This window comes from Lipophrys pholis (genome assembly GCF_963383615.2).
Source record: "Lipophrys pholis genome assembly, chromosome: 17".
NCBI classification, from domain to species: Eukaryota; Metazoa; Chordata; class Actinopteri; order Blenniiformes; family Blenniidae; genus Lipophrys; species Lipophrys pholis.
In genome coordinates, this window is record NC_137643.1 from 19219365 (window position 1) to 19238912 (window position 19548).

At 44.8% G+C, this 19548-nt stretch overlaps 2 protein-coding genes and 1 long non-coding RNA gene across 8 annotated transcripts; 2 read left to right on the top strand and 1 right to left on the bottom strand.

The window, feature by feature from the left end:
• Window positions 1–960: 960 nt before the first annotated feature.
• Window positions 961–11440, top strand: ctps1a (CTP synthase 1a). Of its 6 annotated transcripts, none has more exons than XM_080484118.1 (19): window positions 961–1132; window positions 2801–2984; window positions 3063–3233; window positions 3323–3423; window positions 5406–5522; window positions 5610–5693; window positions 6065–6145; window positions 6254–6405; window positions 6485–6617; window positions 6964–7052; window positions 8074–8168; window positions 8241–8303; window positions 8742–8785; window positions 8872–8968; window positions 9355–9410; window positions 9509–9605; window positions 9684–9828; window positions 10219–10316; window positions 11259–11440. In XM_080484118.1, exons 2-18 carry the CDS (start codon window positions 2816–2818, stop codon window positions 10301–10303), a joined length of 1779 nt encoding a protein of 592 aa, XP_080340244.1. In that variant the 5' UTR covers window positions 961–1132; window positions 2801–2815; the 3' UTR covers window positions 10304–10316; window positions 11259–11440. The 6 variants fall into 6 exon arrangements, with proteins under 6 accessions (XP_080340244.1, XP_080340246.1, XP_080340247.1 ...); XM_080484120.1 differs by having other exon boundaries at window positions 10219–10324; window positions 11259–11434; XM_080484121.1 differs by having other exon boundaries at window positions 10219–10308; window positions 11259–11434.
• LOC308122354 lies at window positions 11433–13081 on the bottom strand. The gene is made up of 6 exons (XR_013936137.1): window positions 13035–13081; window positions 12476–12540; window positions 12201–12252; window positions 11983–12035; window positions 11695–11762; window positions 11433–11525 (listed from the first exon to the last, which is right to left on the bottom strand). It is a non-coding gene; the product is annotated as an uncharacterized lncRNA (long non-coding RNA).
• A 1657-nt stretch (window positions 13082–14738) lies between these two features.
• On the top strand, window positions 14739–18425 carry rab42a (RAB42, member RAS oncogene family a; the record flags this gene model as incomplete). Its single annotated transcript, XM_080485319.1, has 2 exons — window positions 14739–14956; window positions 17984–18425. The coding sequence occupies exons 1-2, from the start codon at window positions 14742–14744 to the stop codon at window positions 18423–18425; spliced, it is 657 nt and encodes a 218-aa protein (XP_080341445.1). The 5' UTR covers window positions 14739–14741.
• Window positions 18426–19548: the final 1123 nt, after the last annotated feature.

Sequence of the window (19548 nt, forward strand, 5' to 3'; positions counted from 1 at the left end):
TGATTAGTTAGTCTTTTGGGATCATGTCTGTTTTTTTACATTTTCAACATCACTTACAATGTTTTGTGTAACTTTAGACTAGTTTTGTGTCTGTTTTGCTGTCTTTTGAGGATGTTTTGGGTTATTTCCTCTCTGTTAGGATTGAGTTGTGCAATTTGAAAGTCTCTTTATGATCCTTTGGAATTGTGTGTTTGTCCCGGTGTATGTTTTGATGTGTTATAGGGTGTTGTCGTTCTTCTCTTTCGTCACATTTTCTTGTCATGTTGGCCAATAATTTATTATCTCTGTATTTCTGTATGATTAAGGGAGGAAATTGACATCTTTGTAGAGATAGTATCGTATTTTGGGATGTTATGGATAGCCTTTGCTGTTTTTTCACACACACACACACACACACACACACACACACACACACACACACACACACACACACACACACACACACACACACACACACACACACACACACACACACACACACCTAATGACATGAAGAATAATCCCAAAAGACACCATCTCCACAAAGATGTCAAGTTCCTCCCTAAATCATCCCTGAAAATTTCATGTAATTCAGGTTATGAGTTTTTGTGAAGTTGGTAAAATACATACATACATACATACATACATACATACATACATACATACATACATACATACATACATACATACATACCCAAAAAGGTTGTTTTTTTTTCGTAACTGAAATTTACATTGGATTTATTACTATTTATCAATGAGTGTTGGAGACTATGAGGCGTTTAAGTGCTGCAGAAACAAAGCACCCAATAATCTGATTTCCATTAAGACGCCTCGTTTAAACGTGTAGTTTAATTCTATTAACCAATAAATGAATAAATATCTTTATAGTCTCTGTATGCTGGACCGTGGAGTAGTTTGAAACCTCTTTAACCTTTTTAACCTTTGAATCGTACCGGTGATTTCCCAGCTGTCGGTGAAGGCAGCGCGAGTGACGTCGCGGAGCTGCAAACACGTGGTGAGTCAGTGTGAGGATCGTTTGCAGGGGCAGCGCAATAACACAACAAAAAAACGGTGTTTATTAGAGGTAAATACAGCGAGTGGCTTCGAGTCTTCCTCTCTGGTGACCGTTTGCTCTGCCCCCAAGGACGTTTAGGTGAGTGAAATCTGATTCCGTTTGAAAGGAGACGCTTTCGGCTAACACGAGAAAACACGGGAAAGCTGCATCGAGTAAGAGCAGTAACATCCGGGATATGACGTCCAAAAATAAAACTAATGAAAACGGGACATATGACGCACTACACTGAAAATACGGATTGTCATCTTTTGGGACTGATGGTAGTTATGTGATATACAGTAGTGTTGTTGAATTTGTGAAAGAAGCTCATGTAGACAGTTGTCTCCACTGTTCATGTCGGCCAATATTCATTCCTTTTTTGTTTTGAAATTCTTTCCGGATGCAGACCCTTCATGTTGCCGCTAACGTGCATAAAACGCGCGCTAGCTTCTCAACGTAAACAAATAAAGAATCGAGCTTCAAAGTGTTAATTTGTCTTTTCTCGGCTATAGATGCGCTGTTGAATTAGTTAGTTTTGTGTATGTGGCGATAAGATCCAATGCGGTAACCTCGAGCTCAAGGCTAGGGTTTCGGCTAGCTCTTCTCATTGACTTTGCTCCCAGCGGTATCCCGGACGGGCGGAGCAAACCGGGTAAACGCTTCTCTTTTACGTGAAGCTCGTTAGTCTCCGCCCGCTCGGTGCGAGCTATGCAAGAAACCGAGCTAGTTTAATTTACCATGCTTGTCTGGGGAGATTAAAACGTTTAGAACTACTCACGACGACTTAGAATGTTTTTTAAACAGTTGTTTTCAGATTGTAAAAGTTGATTTATTTGTCTTCCTTTTATTTTTGAAACGGCGAAGTCATTGGAGGAAATAAACACGAAGGGCAGGGTGTTTTAGCAAGCTACATGTTAATAACACTGTTTATTATAGCGGTTTGTTGTTTATTCACAGTTTTGGTGAATAAGTGTATTTTCTCTCCCAACGTATTCTCATTTGATCTTTAATGTTGGTATTAATACTGTACGTACACAGTTAACACAGGACAACAAAAAAGATGCCAAATTTAGTTCTTCCAGATTCGAAATAAATATAAAATTACCATTACATAGCATAAATCATGCCAAAAGGACAAACAACATACATTATGAACACCCAAGCAATGCAGATACTACAAATACGTACAAATAGTTATTGTAAATTCCTCAAAGGGCAGTAAAACATTCCAACGCAGGTTCACAAGGCGACTTTCTTTGTGAAGCTAATCTCAGTGAGAAAACAGTGTTTTACGTCAACAAAGGCACAAGCTGGTATCAGCAAATGTATTGAATAAGGTGAGTTTAAAGAAGTTAAGATAAAACAAACGGAACTGTTGAAGATTCCACGAAGAAATAGGCGTCTTCAGGATCAGACGAGATGGTGTTTGGTCGACTTCGCTCGGTTAATCTGCTGTACTCTGAGTTTTCAGGTTAAATCAATATGGAGTTTCCTGTTCTGTGAGGATTTGTCGTGTGGTTAAAACATAAAGACACTATTGTTGTGTGATGAGTTGTGTTGACACAATGGGAAGGTCACACTTGACGGCTTGAAAAGAGTGTTTCAAAGGTCATATATGAATAAAACAAAAACGGCGAGGTGGAACACGTCGCAGTTTCAAACAAACTCCTTCAAATTTGTGACATTTGAAGGATTTAGTTTATTTTGGTGTTGAAACCAAATAGTTTTTTCACGAGACGCTCAGTCTGACGCGTAATTTATCTCCAGTGGAAAAGGAGCAAAATGATGAAATACATCCTGGTCACCGGTGGCGTCATCTCCGGCATCGGCAAAGGCATCATCGCCAGCAGCATGGGAACGATCCTCAAGTCCTGCGGCCTGCATGTGACGGCCATCAAGATCGACCCGTACATCAACATCGACGCCGGCACCTTCTCGCCCTATGAGCACGGTAGGTCTGCGGGAGCCGCCGCTCGCCGGTGAGCAACATGGGGAAGCGGGGCAGCCACTGAATCGTCTCTCCGCCCAGGCGAGGTGTTCGTGCTGGACGACGGCGGCGAGGTGGACCTGGACCTGGGGAACTACGAGCGCTTCCTGGACATCCGGCTGACGAGGGACAACAACCTGACCACGGGCAAGATCTACCAGTCGGTCATCAACAAGGAGAGGAGGGGCGACTACCTGGGCAAGACGGTGCAGGGTAAGTCACCTTTTTTCTTTTTCTCATCAGACGCTCTCCCAACAAGGGTGACGGCTTAACGTGGAGCCGTCGGCGTCCTTCTCTTTCAGTGGTGCCGCACATCACGGACGCCATCCAGGAGTGGGTCGTGAAACAGGCCCGGGTGCCCGTGGATGACGACGGCGTCGAGCCTCAGGTCTGCGTAATCGAGGTAAGTTCGCTTCGAGCTTGTTTTTCCCCGCTTCTGCGTGAGATTCCTCTCATTGGTTTTGCCGCAGATTGAATCTGCTTCCTGGTAAAAGTCACAGGCCCGAAGCTCAGCAGGCGCTGGAGACTCTAAAGCTCCAGTGGTTGAAGCCCCGTTTAGCCGCGATCCAACCCGTTTGGTCCCGGTGGTTCTTGTGGGTTATTTGCCTTCAGCAAACTATAAATCACAGACGGTGGTGGGAATGTGATGTCACCAGTTTACAGGACAGTGTTTGGTTGTCTTCTTTTTTTTTTTTTTCCATTTTTGTTTCAGGCCTTGTTTACAAAACAACGTTTGGAATGAAAAACGGCTCGTTTTTTGCATTTTCGTTTTAGAAAAGTTTCGCGTTTAGACAGCGATGTTTGAAAACTATTTTTAAAAAAAAAACCTTGATTTTTTTAGCACCTTTCATAGACCCAAAGTCACTTTACGTTCTGTTAAAATAGCAGTTAAAAGCAAGTTAAAAACGTATTAGTAAGAACGAAACAAAAACATAGACTGAAATAGATTTAAGAACTATATTCACTTTGTCTATTTACACGCAAACAGCCGGAGTGTGTCATCCTGTGCAATGCTCAAAATTTCAGAAAGGTTCTGTTCTCTCGTTTTACAAAGAGACGGAAAATGTTATGGAGCGTCTTCGGAGCAGAGCTCAGCCTGCAAGTGTTCACTTCACTGATAAAGACTCCGATTAATGATTTTCTTTAGCAAGTCAACATCTCTATGAGAAATATTGACGGTTCAAACACAAAAGGTTGCTAATCAGATAAGAAATGTTTTCTTGGAGGAATTGTGGACGTCAGCATTGTTCACAATACTTTCAGTGGAAAAACCTGCCTTTCAAGTACGTGACAGGCAGAAATTCCGTACACACACACAACTACTCGGGGCATTAAATGTATAACGACTTCCTGTCACGGCTCAACGCTACGAACGCTCAACCAGTCGTTCGACCCTGAACTCGCTCACCAACAACAACCTTCAAAATAAAGTACGGAACAGTTCACTGGATCTGGGGGTCACCAAAGATTCATTGGAGGGTCGTTTTGAAGGGTATCAACTTTGTTTTTTTGAATGTGTTAAAACTAGCTGAGTCAGCATTGAATTCAATTATGTCACAAAACTATATATATATATATATATATATATATATATCGCAATATATTCTATTCTACTGTGTATGTGTGTGTATATACATCTCAAAATGAGTTTCTGAACACACTCAAATACCAGGTACATTTCGACAGAATAAACACACTTCAAAAGAAAAATATAAAACGACGTTCTAAGAACATTTATGCAAAACGTATTTCAAAAAAACTTTTCCACTGTAAGAAATGGCAGCTTGTTCGTACAGAGCACCGTGTATATTTGGATCTCAAAATTAATATCCGGAGACCACCACAACAACTGACTATTCAGATATTTGAGTCCACCCATAGTATTGTGGCCCGTTTAGTGTCGCTCAGCCAGGAAAACCGGTCCGTTGTCCGTTCATCAAGGTGTGTTAAGAGTTAAAACCAGTCTGTGCAGATTGGTTCGCTCAGTACAAGGAGTCCACTCTGGATAGTTATCTGTAGTTTACCTTAGTAGTTGCGCGTAACCGACCCAGGGCAGGTGCAACAGTTATATAAAAAAAAAAGGAATTTTTGAAGGAGCGGCTGCCACTCCTACATAAATATTGAGAAAACACTGATTGTTTTTCTGCTCCTCCAATGTGGCTTCCCACCACATGGAAATACATTGGGCAAATGTGGTAAAAGGAATTGAAAAAAGGGGGTTAATGAAGTGAAGTTTTTATTGTTTTTACCACCTCAGATCAGGCAAAGTCTCGGGGTACCCTGATGATCAACGGCAACTCATAGATTAGTATCTCACGCTCGCTGCAGTGATTGTCAAGAATCATTAATGTCGTATTTTGTGTGTGTGTGCGTGCGTGTGTGTAGCTGGGAGGCACGGTGGGCGACATCGAGAGTATGCCCTTCATCGAGGCCTTCAGGCAGTTCCAGTTCAAGGTGAAGAGAGAGAACTTCTGCAACATCCACGTCAGTCTGATCCCGCAGGTAAGACGCCGCCGCGGTTTGGTTTTGAGCCGGAACGTTCTCCCGACTGACGGCTAAGACCAGGTCTCGTGTCGCCCGATTCCTCAGCCCAGTGCGACGGGGGAGCAGAAGACCAAGCCCACGCAGAACAGCGTCCGGGAGCTGCGGGGGTTGGGCTTGTCTCCTGACCTGGTGAGTCGAACGCTTCACTTCCACCATCGTTATCTTCAACCAATTCAGGCCCCCCATTCATCGTCTCATGTGGAACGCACCGAGGTGCATGCTGGGAGCCGCGGCACCTCACCACGGAACTGCCCGTTCCTTATTTGAATAAAGTTGAGTCCATTCAAATTTATGCAAATGAGGCACAGGGAGCTGAGTCCCAACGCATCGCAAAACATTTTTAAAAAGTCTAAACTGGCTGTAGTGGAACCGAGACAACAGAGTTTGTCACGGCGCCGCCATGTTGGTCCATTTGAACTCCCAAGAGTATTTTCAGATGCGGTGCATTTCCTATGCCAGGGGAGCTCATTAAAGCGTCAGCTTCTCGTCTCTCCCGACAGATCATGTGCCGCTGCGCCACCACTCTGGAGAACTCGGTCAAAGAAAAGATCTCCATGTTCTGCCACGTGGAACCTCAACAGGTGAGGAGCCACCATTACTTTACCTGTGACCTTCACGGGGAGCAGCTTCCGGAGCGCAGGCTCTCGTCTTGTGAGATATTTGCTTTTAAACTCCTGCTCCGCCCGCAGGTCATCTGCGTCCACGACGTGTCGTCCATCTACAGAGTGCCTCTGCTGCTGGAGGACCAGGGTGTGGTGGGCTACCTCAGTAAGAGGCTTAACATGCCCATCGAGGCCCGGCCCAGGAAAATGCTGACCAAGTGGAAGGAGATGTCCGACCGGTGAGTCGGCGGCGGGAGCCGCAAAGACGCAACCCGGTCAGCTGCTGACGCTAAACGTGGTGGTTTCCCTTTCGCGCAGGTCGGACAGGCTGCTGGAGCACTGCTCCATCGCTCTGGTGGGGAAATACACAAAGTTCTCCGACTCCTACGCCTCGGTCATCAAAGCTCTGGAGCACTCGGCACTCGCCATCAGCCACAAGTTAGAAGTTAAGGTACTAACGTGTTCCTGGAATCTACCAATCAGTGTGGACGCCCAGAGAAGCCACCAACTAATGATAAACATGTAGCCACCAGCTAATGCTACATTTGTAGCCACCAACTACTGCTACATGTGTAGCCACCAGCTCACTCCAAACGTGTAGCCACCAGCTAACGCTAACCATGCCGCCACCAACTAACGCTAATCATGTAGCTACCAGCTAATGCTAAACATGTAGCTACCAGCTTACGCGAAACATGCAGCCACCAGCTAATGCTAAACATATAGCATGTATTTTCCCAGCTTGAATACTGATTCCTGAATGCACCATCTATGCTCCGTCCATGTCTTCCTTCCAGTACATCGACTCGGCCTCTTTGGAGCCGAGTACCCTCCACGAGGAGCCGGTGAAATACCACGAAGCCTGGCAGAAACTGTGCAGCGCAGAGTGAGTTCCACGCAACAAAATCACATGTCGTGCTGTAACGTTGGTACAGCCTCAGCATTATTCCGCTCGTCTTGTCGTAACCCAACGAGACCTGCTGATAGTAGAGTCTGATACGTTGGATTGTTCAGGAGGTTTTGGCATCTTTCTTCTGTGATAAATAAATTTCACGGTTTGTTAGAGGTCAATCTGCCCATAAGCTGAGATTTCAGATGTTAACTCGTCTGGAAGCCGTGTAGAAACAGGCAAAAATGCAACTTTTTTGAAAATTATATGTCTCCTTGGAGACGTGGAAAGCGTAACTTTTTGAAAACTCTCGATCTCCCTGAAACCGGGGTAAACACAACTTTTTCAAAATGCTCCAATTCTGTCTCCATGGAAACGGGGGGGAAACACACTTTTTGAAAAACACTGCAACTACGTCACCGTGGAGACGGGGGAAATGCAACTTTTTGAAAACACTCCAATTCTGTGTCCATGGAAACATTTTAGAAATGCGGCTACTGCACATGGCTGTAGTAAACCGGTCTTCCAATAGTTCTGCACATGCTCAGTGGAGCCAATCAGAACAAAGTTTCCTCTGTATTGTCATGACTCCCAGTCCATATTCTCCTGGGACTTGGGACTTTTTATTTTGACAGTCACCATAATAACAACCCAACTTGGTGGTCTGTCCACTAGAATGTCCGTGTTCTCTCATTGTTAATGTTTGGACCCCGTTGTTCTCTGCTGCATGTGTGTGTGCTTTCAGTACTAAAACTACACCCAATATGCTAACTGGATTGTTTTCGGTATTTTTGCCATTTCTGTGACGTCGTTTTCAAAACGTTGCCATGTAAATACGAAAGTTTTCTGAAACGAAACGGCAGAGAGTTCCTGCTTTTTGTATCGGATCAAGAGAAAACCAACCGACGGGTCGATCATCCCTTCGACTCCCGGCTCACGAGCTAATTTCCTGTCGGCACAGAGCGGAGATCTCGCCTGCATATTGAGTTTGATTTCCTCTTTTCCACCGTCTCCTCAGCGGCATCCTGGTTCCAGGAGGCTTCGGCGTCCGAGGAACCGAAGGAAAGATTCACGCCATCAACTGGGCGCGAAAACAGAAGAAGCCATTCCTCGGTAGGTTTGGGGATCTGGATTCTCTGATCCGTCCTGGATCTGCATGTTTTAACGGCGTCGCTGTGTCTTCAGGTGTGTGTCTGGGGATGCAGCTGGCGGTGTGCGAGTTCGCCAGGAACACGCTGGGATGGACAGGTAACGCCACGACAGACCGCTTGTTTAGGTCTCAAGAGGAATCCAGAAGATGTGTAAATGTCTTGGTCCTCTGTCAAGTTAACAAGCATTAATGGTTTCTGAAAGAACTATATGTTTAATACCATCTCCAGCCACTAGAAGGCAGTACTCCTAAAATGGCTTTCAATAATTCCTTTTTCCATTTACAAGCAGTGTTGTGCAAGTTTAAATGTAATAGATATTACTAGTTATTTATATATATTTAAAGTCTATACCAGGGGTCTGCAACATTTATGACCAAAGGAGACATTTTTGTGACCAAATCAAGTTTACCTGGAGGAATTTTTTTTTAAGTAACGTGTTACTCCCAACTGTTTATACGTACCATGTTTAACACGCTGTAAGTCACAGAGCTGGTGGCAGTTTATCCCAACACGTGTTTTCCGTTTCTCCCGTCAGATGCAAACTCGACCGAGTTCGACCCCGACTCGAAGCATCCCGTGGTAAGACTCCTCCACGGTTCACCTCGCTCCTCCGTGAGGCTCCAGAAGAGTCGGTAATTCCAAAGCTTTGCTTTTTCGATGGCCAGGTGATCGACATGCCGGAGCACAACCCGGGTCAGATGGGCGGCACCATGCGGCTGGGGAAGAGGCGGACCATCTTCAAGAGCAGCAGCAGCGTGCTGAGTGAGTCTGGTCGAGGAGCGAGGAGCGGGTCGCTCGGTTGCAAATGACACATACGTTTCCTTTGACTCATTTTTTGCCTCTTTTTTTTTTCCGTCGCTAATATGTCCTGATAAAGCAGCAAATGTGGTGTTTTGGATTAACTGGTCTCCCTGTTAACTGGTGACCCTGCTTTCCTTCGTGTCCGTCGCTGCTGCAAGCGACAGCAGCAGTCAAAATGACACTCCAGCGCGTCAAAGCCACTTTTTAGAAATGCGGTTAGACGGTAACTCCGACTCAATTTGCTCACAACGGCGAGACGGTTCTCATCGGTCACTTAAAGCCGTTCAAACGGCCGACTCATCCGCGTTCTCGTAGATCCACGCTCACCTTCCCTCCCCGTTTTCCAGGAAAGCTTTACGGAGACGCCGAGTACGTGGAGGAGAGACACAGACATCGTTTTGAGGTGAGTCTTACGACCCAGCCCCGAGAACCGTAAACAGTTTGAGTATTTCTCTGCCTTTGTTTTTCTGCCCTTATTAACTCTTGTGTCTTGGTGGTCAGGTGAACCCGGAGCTGAAAGGCCACTTCGAGGCGAAGGGGTTCCGCTTCGTCGGTCAGGATGTGGAGGGAGAGAGGATGGAGGTCATCGAGCTGGACGGTGAGGAATCCCGGGACTTTTCTCGGCTCCTGAATTCGGTTTGAGGCCTCGCGTTTGATTCTTGCCGTCCTCTTCCAGACCACCCGTACTTCGTGGGAGTGCAGTACCACCCCGAGTTCACCTCCCGCCCCATCAAGCCGTCGCCCCCCTACCTCGGCCTGCTGCTGGCCGCCGCCGGGAAGCTGCAGAGCTACTTACAGAAGGGCTGTCGGCTGTCGCCACGGTGAGCGACTCGTACACGCTCCCGTTGTTTTCAAGTTGTGGTAATGGCGTGAAAACAGGAATGAACCGTAGCTGTGAACTTAAGAGGTTAAGAGAGAGAAGACCAGCGGTTTTGTGTGATACAGGCCTCTGGGGGGCGCCAAGGAGCTTAAACGGGTCAGTGATGGCAATTCTTTTGTAGAAAGAAAACTATATAAAGAGGCTCATGTCTTCAAATTTCAAGGTTCTTATTAATTAGACAGGATGTAATAATAACACATGAAAGTGTGAAAAGAAAAGCTGCAGTTCCTTGTGCCGAGAGCCACAACTGAACCTGGCAGTTTCATTTCAGGTTCTCAGTTTACTCGTATATTTGCAGACTGAGTTTTTATTTTTTTCTTCTCCTCTACAGAGACACGTACAGCGACCGGAGCGGCAGCAGCACACCAGACTCTGAGATCTCAGAACTCAAGCTACCATCCATCTCGAATGAATGACTCAAGTACAGAGGCGAGAAGGTTTTCATTCATGGCTTTTAAGTTACTGTAATATAGGAGGAATATATTTGACTCGAGTGCCTTAGATGCCATTTTAAGACTGAGAACCATCTGGATCAGTGATGTGCAGCTCATTAGTTCATCTTGAGGGACTGAAAAGGTCAAATGCAACAAAAGGTGGATTCTGATACAAAATAAAGTGAAATGTTCAACTTTTGCATTATGGGCTTTACATTTGATACCCCTGATGGAAGCTACCGTCCCATTTCTGCTTGATGAAAGTGATTTTAAGTCATGGATTACATGTATAAAGGGCAAATGATCACTTATTGGCTCATTTTCAATACTGAACACTTCGAGTCTGGTCATGCTGGGATTATTTTTGCAAAAGTCTCAAATCCAAGAATCTTTAAACCCCTTCAAAGCTTAAGTCTCTGGTGCTACGAATCATTTTGTAAACATGATGCACCTTCCAGTGTAAACACTTTTAGGAACTGTCGAGCCTCATTGCTTCTCAATGGAAGTTTATGTAAAAATGTCCATACCTCACTTAATCCAAGTATTTTATCTGGACAAATTAATGGAGCTGGAAATGGTAACAGCTAAAATACTGAAAATGCAGGTGGCCACAGTATTTATATGAACTTGTCAATATTTGAAGTATTATATATGTACAATAGTCCTGCAGCTCTGAAATGTAAAGCTTTTTCAGACCAGTTTTAACCCCAAAATGTTCTAATCTGGATACGAGGCACAGCAGCAAAGTTAAAACTTTTAGAACTCCATTAAGTCAGGATGGAAATTTCATTTTAGATCATAATGAGATGCTCCAAAAGAATAAATCCCACATCTTGGGATCATTAAAAGTTGCAGATCCCTGCACCAAGCCATTTATCTCATGTTGTCCATTGTGTCATTTCCCTGCCTGTGGTTAAACTGATGTTTCCCTCTTCAGTCGGACTCTGGATCCTTCAGCGACTGAATTCTGCGTTGGACAAACGTGCAAAAACCTTCAGGCATGAAAACCCTCTCCAGGTCTGCACGCTGTGGTGGCCTTACTGTAAATACGTGCCGTTACAACCTTTTTTGCATCCATCATGTTACATCCTAATAAAAGAACTCCCAACAATTAACTTCAGTTTTTTTATTGCATTTTTCCACCATTTACAATCACTTCCATGCATGTTGCTTCAAGTCCTGCAGTCTCCTCCCGACACCGGAGCTGAAATTAAAAGAACTTGTTCAGTTTGACACAGCAAGAGTCTACATTCACGTTAATTGTCGTTTAGATCTCAGTCCCATATCCGCTAGTTTCATCCGAGCAGTCACCTTGTTAAAATGGTCATCACAGATCACATCGGGTACACGTGCGTCATTTCAAATAAACTCACCTCAGACTGAAGCGAGCCGATGCGCTGCTGGATGTCCGATCGCGGCTCACGACCCGATCGATCAATCCCTACAAAGAAAGAAACGATCAGAGGATGCAGGTCCGTCTTTCACATCTGTGATTGTAATGGGGCGCCTGTAGGACAGTTGAGTGGCTGCTGATGGCACAGAGAGGCCACAGCAGTCAAAGACCACCCCATTTTCTAGCACACAGTTTGAGAACCGGGAGCTACAGACAAGCTCGGGTCCTTTTGCATTGCATGCAGCACACTAAACACACTAAAAATTACCTTGACGTGTCAAAGCGTCATCTACTCCTCGTCATCTCATCCGTCATGATCACCTACAAGAAGTATGTCGTTAGAAAGTTTGCACTATCTGGTCAGAGTATCAGAGCTGCAGAAAACGTGGCTCAGTAAATAAGAGTCAATCAGGCGTAAACTCAGTGAGGGCAAGTTTGTCATCACAGCCAGAATCCAGCAACAATGAAGATTCTCATCAAAAGTACCTGCTGGTGAGGTCTTCTTCCATCACTCTGCTCTTTGTAGATCATCCAACATCTGTTAAAAATGGAAAACAAAGTGGTGTTACAACAGATCAAGTGATTTCATTCCAGTGTCCTTCCCCTTAATGTTGCTGCAGCAGCTACTTTCAAACTGAGCAGCGACCGTCGGTGAAAGAGTGGCTCTTGGCTACCTGTTGACCCGTCCCTGCTACGTGGGAACATGACGGGCTTCGATCGGAGCCTTTGGAAAGACGCAGCTTGGGAAGGGAATAACTCACCTGCAGCTACAGGTAGGCGTTCGTGGTGGGAGAGGAGACGTGGAGCCGCCATGTTTGGAGAAATCCTGTCGAGGAAAGAATGGATAAAGTGTTCAATAAACGCTGCCACCACATAGTAAATCGTCAGTGAAATGTACATTTGAAGCTATAGATTTAACAGATTGCCGAACATCATGATAACAGTGAATTAACTGTAGCATGGAGCTCACGTGGCCTTAAACGGGGCCTATTCAACAGTCCTGCTCCAATATCAGAAGCGTATCGGCTAATTTAAAGAAAAGAGAATACAATACTGACAGAATATATCTAATCAAGCGGGACAGTAACGGATGGAAGGAAATTAAAGGGTTTAAATTGGGGAATACTCCACCACGTGGTACACTTCACTTAGCAGTTAGCTTAGCCTAGCAGCACGCGCGATTTTTAATACGTCCTTTAAACGTGTAGCTTTAAACCTGCAGTTTGCAAACTACGATCACCAAGTATTGACGGTAAAGTGTAACTAATGAGCGTCGTAGTTCCACACAAACCGCTTTAATGAGAGTAGGAAGCCACTCACCGGGAACTTCAGGCGTTTCCTCAGACGAATCGCAGGAAGGAAGAGAGAGAAAGTAGCGGCTCGCTGCCTTTATATATACAGCCGCCCTCCTCCGGTTCATCACTGTGATTGGTCTGCTGGCATCACGTGACAAATTGTGTCAGAGACATATTGGACCGGGCAACATTGACCAGACTGACAGCTATGTTCTTTTTGAGGCGACACGTCAATGCGGTAGCCATATTGGACCGGGCATGCGGTCTCATTTCATTCAATAATATTCGCCAACTCAGATCAAAGCAGAGTATGTACTATTCTGAAGAAGATGACAACTTTACTCACTTTGCAGTTACGTAATGACATACCAATATAGTGATGACAAAAGAACAACGAAAATGCCAATATATGTGAGAATGCCAAATAATTGACAGAATCGAAATGTTTATATCTGTGCTATAGTCAGTTAATCTGAAACACAGAAGTAACTTGACATTCTAACCTCATCCATCCATCTTAATTGTTTCAACATATGCTTCACATGAAGTTGCAAAGGCCGTATGAAGTGAAAATAAGCTCATACATCCCTTTGCGGATGACAACACTCCTGAAAGGTCTTCTGGAAAGAAAAAACATATTTTCTCCTCCTACCAGTTGGAAGTGCCTGTGGAATCTTTAAAGAGTGAGGAGCATTTAGGAATTAAAAGATGTGTTGTTTCTTCTCACTCTGGGAACACTGAGTAAACCTCTTCCTGAGGACCTCAGGGGTCTGGGTGTTTCATATTCAGCTAGTATAATATGTGACATGTATTTATGCCCCAAACCAATCAAAGCTTTAAAGATAATATGTAAGATTTTGAAATCGCCCAGGCCAGTGGAAAGTGTTTGCTTTCCACCGTCACTTATACTTGGTCGTGTGGATTTATTGGGGGTTTTTTTCTATGAAAGTTATTTGAATTGTGTTGTATTTGGCACTATACAAATAGATTTATACTGAATTGAGTTGAATCCCCTGATCCCAACCAGAACTGCAGAAAGTCTCCTCCTCTGGGTCTCTTTCTGAAGGTTTTTCCTGTTGAAAAGGAGTTTTATCTCTCTATAAAAGTGCTTTGGGATGACTGTATTATATTTGGCACTACATAAATAAAATTAAATGTAAATCTTTGTGATCTATTTTAAACTATGACAACAAGGGGCTGCAGTAAACATCCTTTCTCTGGACTCTGGTGTTCCACTGAGACCCATCCAATATGGCGGCGCGTCTACGTATTCGCGTTTCAGTCCGTTTTAACGCCATAAAGTCAACACAGACGCACTTGTTTGTGACACATAAACCACTAATTGTTTGTTTATTCAAAGAGGAGGGCGTTTATACACGTTGCGGGAGGGGGAAAGATGAATGACCGGTGCAAGTAAACGTGAAGTAACTTCAGAACCACGGACAGCAACAGCGGCGAGCAGAAGCGCGCGGTTTGAGACAATAACCTCACGAGGGAGGGAAATGTGGAGGGCAACTGGAGCCTTTTAAAACCCCGTGAGAGGCAATAACGCAGTCAGCTGGTTCCCGCAGGTTCATAGGGGGCGATAGGTGAGTCCATCACATGATTGTTGCAGCGGCTCGGTAGCGGGAGTCTCCGTGCTCGCGGCGCCGCGCACCGGGCTTTTGTCTCACGCGCACGGCTCTCGCGGTGCTCTGCTCCTCTTCCTCCTCTCTCCTCCAAGAGTCATGCCATGGATATTCTCTGGCAATACCAGTTCCGAATCATCCTGCTCGGGGACTCCACGGTCGGCAAGTCGTCGCTGCTGAAGCGCTTCACGGACGGAATCTACAGCGACGTGGCGGACCCGACGGTCGGCGTGGATTTCTACGCCCGCTCCCTGGACATCGAGCCCGGGGTGAAGATCAAGCTGCAGCTGTGGGACACGGCGGGACAGGAGCGGTTCAGGTACGACGTGTACCGGCAGGGGGGAAAAGACGAGAAAGAAAACCAACCCCCAGATCAACGTTACATCGAGTATCGAAGCTTAAGGGGGTTAAAAATAAAAAATTTAATTAAATTTAAAAAAAACGAGAGGCCTTGTGTCGAGGCTCCATCCATCCAGTTAAAATCAGGGCTGCTTACTGTCTGTTTGGGGCGAAATGAAGTGTGTTTGGGGGGGGGGGGGGGGGGGGCAAAACGATGCCCCGATCCTCTGAAATAACACGGAGTTGCATCATTCAGCCTCGACCATTTTTATTCTGCTGCTCAGACCGAAGGCCCTGGTCTGGGTCCCTCACAATCTCAAACCTCCATCCTTTCACTGGTGTTTTCCCTTCATTCATCAGACCGTTTGCTTTGTGTTTGCTGTGCTTTCTCCTGCTGTCACGGAGAATCGTCTCCTTTTTCAAGCACTTCTGTGCTCCTCAGATCTGCCTTCCCCTGTTTGAAGCTCAGGCTTCAGAGGGTGTTTTCCTCCCTGAGAGAGAGAGAGAGAGAGAGATTCGTTGTTTGAGGAAAACTAGACAGCTGGTTTTTAAGAACCTCCCAGACACACTTGCATTTTGAAAGGAATTCTGCAGGGTCCCTGTCTGGGACCCCCTTTGTTTTTAATGCAAATATCCTGCAGCCCAAGGTGACCAATAACCTTCTTTTTTTTTTTTTAAATTGGATTATAATATTGCTATCATCTAACGCCGACTATTAAATTAAAGGATGAGTCAGTAGTTTGTCAAATAAAATATCAATCACATCATATAGAATGTCGCCAAACAACAAAATGTAGCGGTGGGGGTGCTATCAGCTAAAACATGCTGTGCAATAAATGTTAAGTGTTCATGCAAGATGGATTAATGCTCTGCAAGTCAACATGTTGGACCAATCAAAAGAAGACCCACTGAATTAGATTGTCTTGATATTTTACTTATTTTTCACTCAATTATTTCAACATTTCATAATAGCGAAAAGGCATAGCCTATGGATTTATTAAAATTGTGTCAAGGAAGAAACGCACACATTCAACCTACAACAATACTTCCCACACCGTGTAAATATATATATTTATTTTTAACGATTCTCATGTTAAAATATCAACCTTTACATTTAGTTATTATTATTGGGTAAACGTGTCTTTTTTCATTAAAGTCGTAAGGTGTTACACCATCTACCTTCTACTTTGAACTGGTTACCGGTACCATTATAACAATAAGGATAATTCATCTTCCACATGACTTTAATGATGCTGATAGAGTTTTATAAAAATCCCCCCACAGATGCTGGAGCCTCAAGTCAGAAGCTCAGCTGTGTCCAGGTGACAGCCGACTGCAGTGTTTTGTCTGAAGCTGGGATAGAAATAGGAAAAATATACAATCTGCTTTGAAAACACATTTAACACATAAGTGCAGGGTTACCCTCATTTTTTTTTTTTTTTAATTACAAAGTATTGGTATTATGTCGATATCTAGTTTATTACAGTATCATTATCATATCAGTATCCTATCAGTAACATCCTAATATCAACTCACTACCGTATCGGTATCTTATCAGTATTGCAGTCCTAAAAGTGCCGTTCCAGTATGTTTTTCATTAATTTCATCTGAATGGGAGGGGGATCTACGTTGTTTTTTTTTTTTTTCAGTAATGTCACAGTTAAACAGAATCCACAGAGCTCTGAAGAGAAATGGTTCAACTCGGAGTGTTGTATTAGCGGCTGGCTTTCAGAAAGCTTAACGACTTGCAGATTTACTGGCGAGTTGCATATGGAACCTTGTGACTTTCCCAGACTTGTTTTCATAAGACGCGAGTGTGGATTCAAGCTTGCGTGAACTGACCTGATGTGTAAATTGATAATCGGTTTAAAAAAATTTTTTTTTTTTTAAATGACTTGGCCTGAATTTGGTTGCACGGCTGATTTGTGCCTCTCTACGTTAATACACAGGCTGGGAAGTTGGAAAGGTGCGTCTGAATGTGGTCCAACTGGAAGCTTCCATATCGACTTCAACCTGGAGACAGTAGTAATGCAGGACGCTGTGAACTGGGAACTTGGACCAGAACTGGATATTATCACAGTATAAATGAATGCAGGGGTCCTCAAATTGCCCAGTTCAAACACCAGGTCTCACACCAAGTGACAGCTGGGGAATTGAATACTGAATTTCTTCACTTTCTCACATTATAGCTTTACTGGATGTTGACTTTAAAGGACAATACAAAATCATGACTCTTAACGTCCCAGTTAAAGTAGTCATATTATGCAAAATTGACTTTCTAATGGTTTTTTTCCAACAGTAATAATCGTCCCCACACCTGAACTGACGCCCCAGAAGTGAAGAAAGTCTGTCCTCTCTCTCTCTGGCTTGTTTCATTTTTTAAAAAGTGTGTTGCTCCAACCAGCCAATCAGAAATCAAACCCTATATAGTGTCATCGGGGGTTTAGCCAATCACAATCAAGGTAGGCCCTCCCTTTGACTCCTCCCACAAATAGGCAGCTCTGCTCTGGCACATGGCACCACGAGAGGAAGTACTTCCTCCTCTTCCCAAGATGGTCATGTGTGGGCGGAGCCAGTTCAGCTCACACATGACACAGCAGATTCTGAATGCAGCTCCTATGATCCAATATTCAAATGGATGAAAATCTGGATTTGGGGCAATAAACTATGAATAAAATGATTTTGGACCAATGAGACCCATGTGAAAGTGTTGAAAAGCTGGATAATATGACCCCTTTAAAGGAAATGGAAAACCAACACTTTCTTTCATAATAAAGGCCTGAGATTTGGTTTCAAGGATGATTTACTAGAAACAAGATTATTGTGAATTACTTGATGATACACCCTTTGTTAGGTCTTGAGAACTGACTTGGGACGTGCATAGACTCATCCCTCCCTCCCTCCCTCCCTCCCTCCCTCCATCCATCCATCTGGGTGTTATGAAGTGAGGCTTTTAAATATTTCCGCTGTCCATCACTAACGTACAGTCAATGTTTCCGTTCACCAGGTCCATCACAACATCTTATTACCGCAACTCCGTCGGAGGCCTGCTGGTCTTCGACCTCACCAACCGCAAGACCTTCGAGCATGTGAGAGAGTGGCACAAGGAGGTGAGTGAGCACATCCTGCCTCACCACATGGTCTACATCCTCATCGGCCACAAGAGCGACCTCAACAAGGACCGCAAGGTGACCCGGGACGAGGCCGAGCAGCTGGCGGCAGAGCTGGGCATCCGCTACGTGGAGACGTCCGCCAAGTGCAACAGCAACGTGGACCGGGCCTTCGAGCTGCTGACCAAGGACATCTACGAGCTGATGAAGATGGGGGAGATCGTCACCCGCGACGGCTGGGACGGCGTGAAGAGCGGCCTCACCGCCAAGGTCCTCTACCCAGCCGACGACGAGGAGGAGCTGGCCACGGCGTCTGCTGAGAAGGGCTGCCACTGCTGACTCGGAAACGCCCCCCCCCCCCCCCCCCCCCCCCCCCCAAAAAAAAAAAACACCACGCCAAGACGCTCACCTCGTCTCACAGCCGTCCATCGAAGCTCAGTCAGGCCTCGGCACCACGTGGTTCCTCCATCTGCCACTTCCTCACCTTCATGCACCTCCTCTATGTCGAGTTCTGTAGAAAACGGGGCATGTTTCCTAACCCGAGGGGGCTTGTGTACGTTCCCATGTTTATCTTTTAGGCGAGTCGTTTGTTAAAATCCATGGTGTAGCATGAGTCGGGGCTATTCGGGTCGCCAGTCCTTTTTTATTGAAAAGGGAGTTGATGGACTACCCAAGTGTGAGAAAGAACCGACGGACTCTTATTGGTCTGGCTTCACCTTCCATTCCATACGGCACTATTGTGGGTTTCTACCAGTCCAAGTTTGTGCAATGCTTTTGCCTGCGATCTGTTGTGACTGTGCCATTGTAAATAATAGTGATATCTATAGGGACGAGCGCTAAACGGTCACCGAAGAGCTATTCCACGGACACAACGCACTCTGTATTCAGTGTCACCTTATTAAATCAATGTGCTCCTCCTGCTACTGTAAGCTGTGTGCACTCACGCCAAACTGATTTAAACCTTTTCGTCATCCTGTGACTAGGCGAGTGACGTTTTTGTAAAAAGATAAGAGATTATTTGTAGTTCAGGTGTATACATAAACGATAGATCATTGTGATTAAGGTAGGCGAGCTCATTGAGGTATTGATAGCAGCGAGGCATCCAGTGGTTGATCTCAAAATCATCAGACCTTTAATAGAAACATGGAAGAATGATTCCGTTTTATTGTTATTGTCATTTTTCATTTTAATTTTAATTTTCAGGAATCAGAATTTTGGATTCAGCTTTGGAAAATGTTTGCCACGCTGATTCATCATCCACGCAGCTGCGATTACTTTCGGCATATTTAGTCGCTAATTCCATCATTTTGTGAAACTCAAATTGTATTTCGCCCGTAGAATTTCAATTTCCATATAATTTTTTGTAGAGATTCTAGACATGGTCAGACTTTGATCACACGTTGTGAGAACGGGTTGTTTGACATCGTTACATCTTGTTTGTAAAATATGAAGACGCGAATCA

What these genes read in the sequence shown, in the direction of transcription:
- ctps1a (XM_080484118.1), top strand. Translation starts at nt 2,816, where the DNA reads ATGATGAAATACATCCTGGTCACCGGTGGCGTCATCTCCGGCATCGGC. An exon ending in CTTCTCGCCCTATGAGCACG is followed by an intron (nt 2,985 to 3,062) that starts GTAGGTCTGCGG and finishes CTCTCCGCCCAG; the next exon opens with GCGAGGTGTTCGTGCTGGAC. An exon ending in GCCACGTGGAACCTCAACAG is followed by an intron (nt 6,146 to 6,253) that starts GTGAGGAGCCAC and finishes CTCCGCCCGCAG; the next exon opens with GTCATCTGCGTCCACGACGT.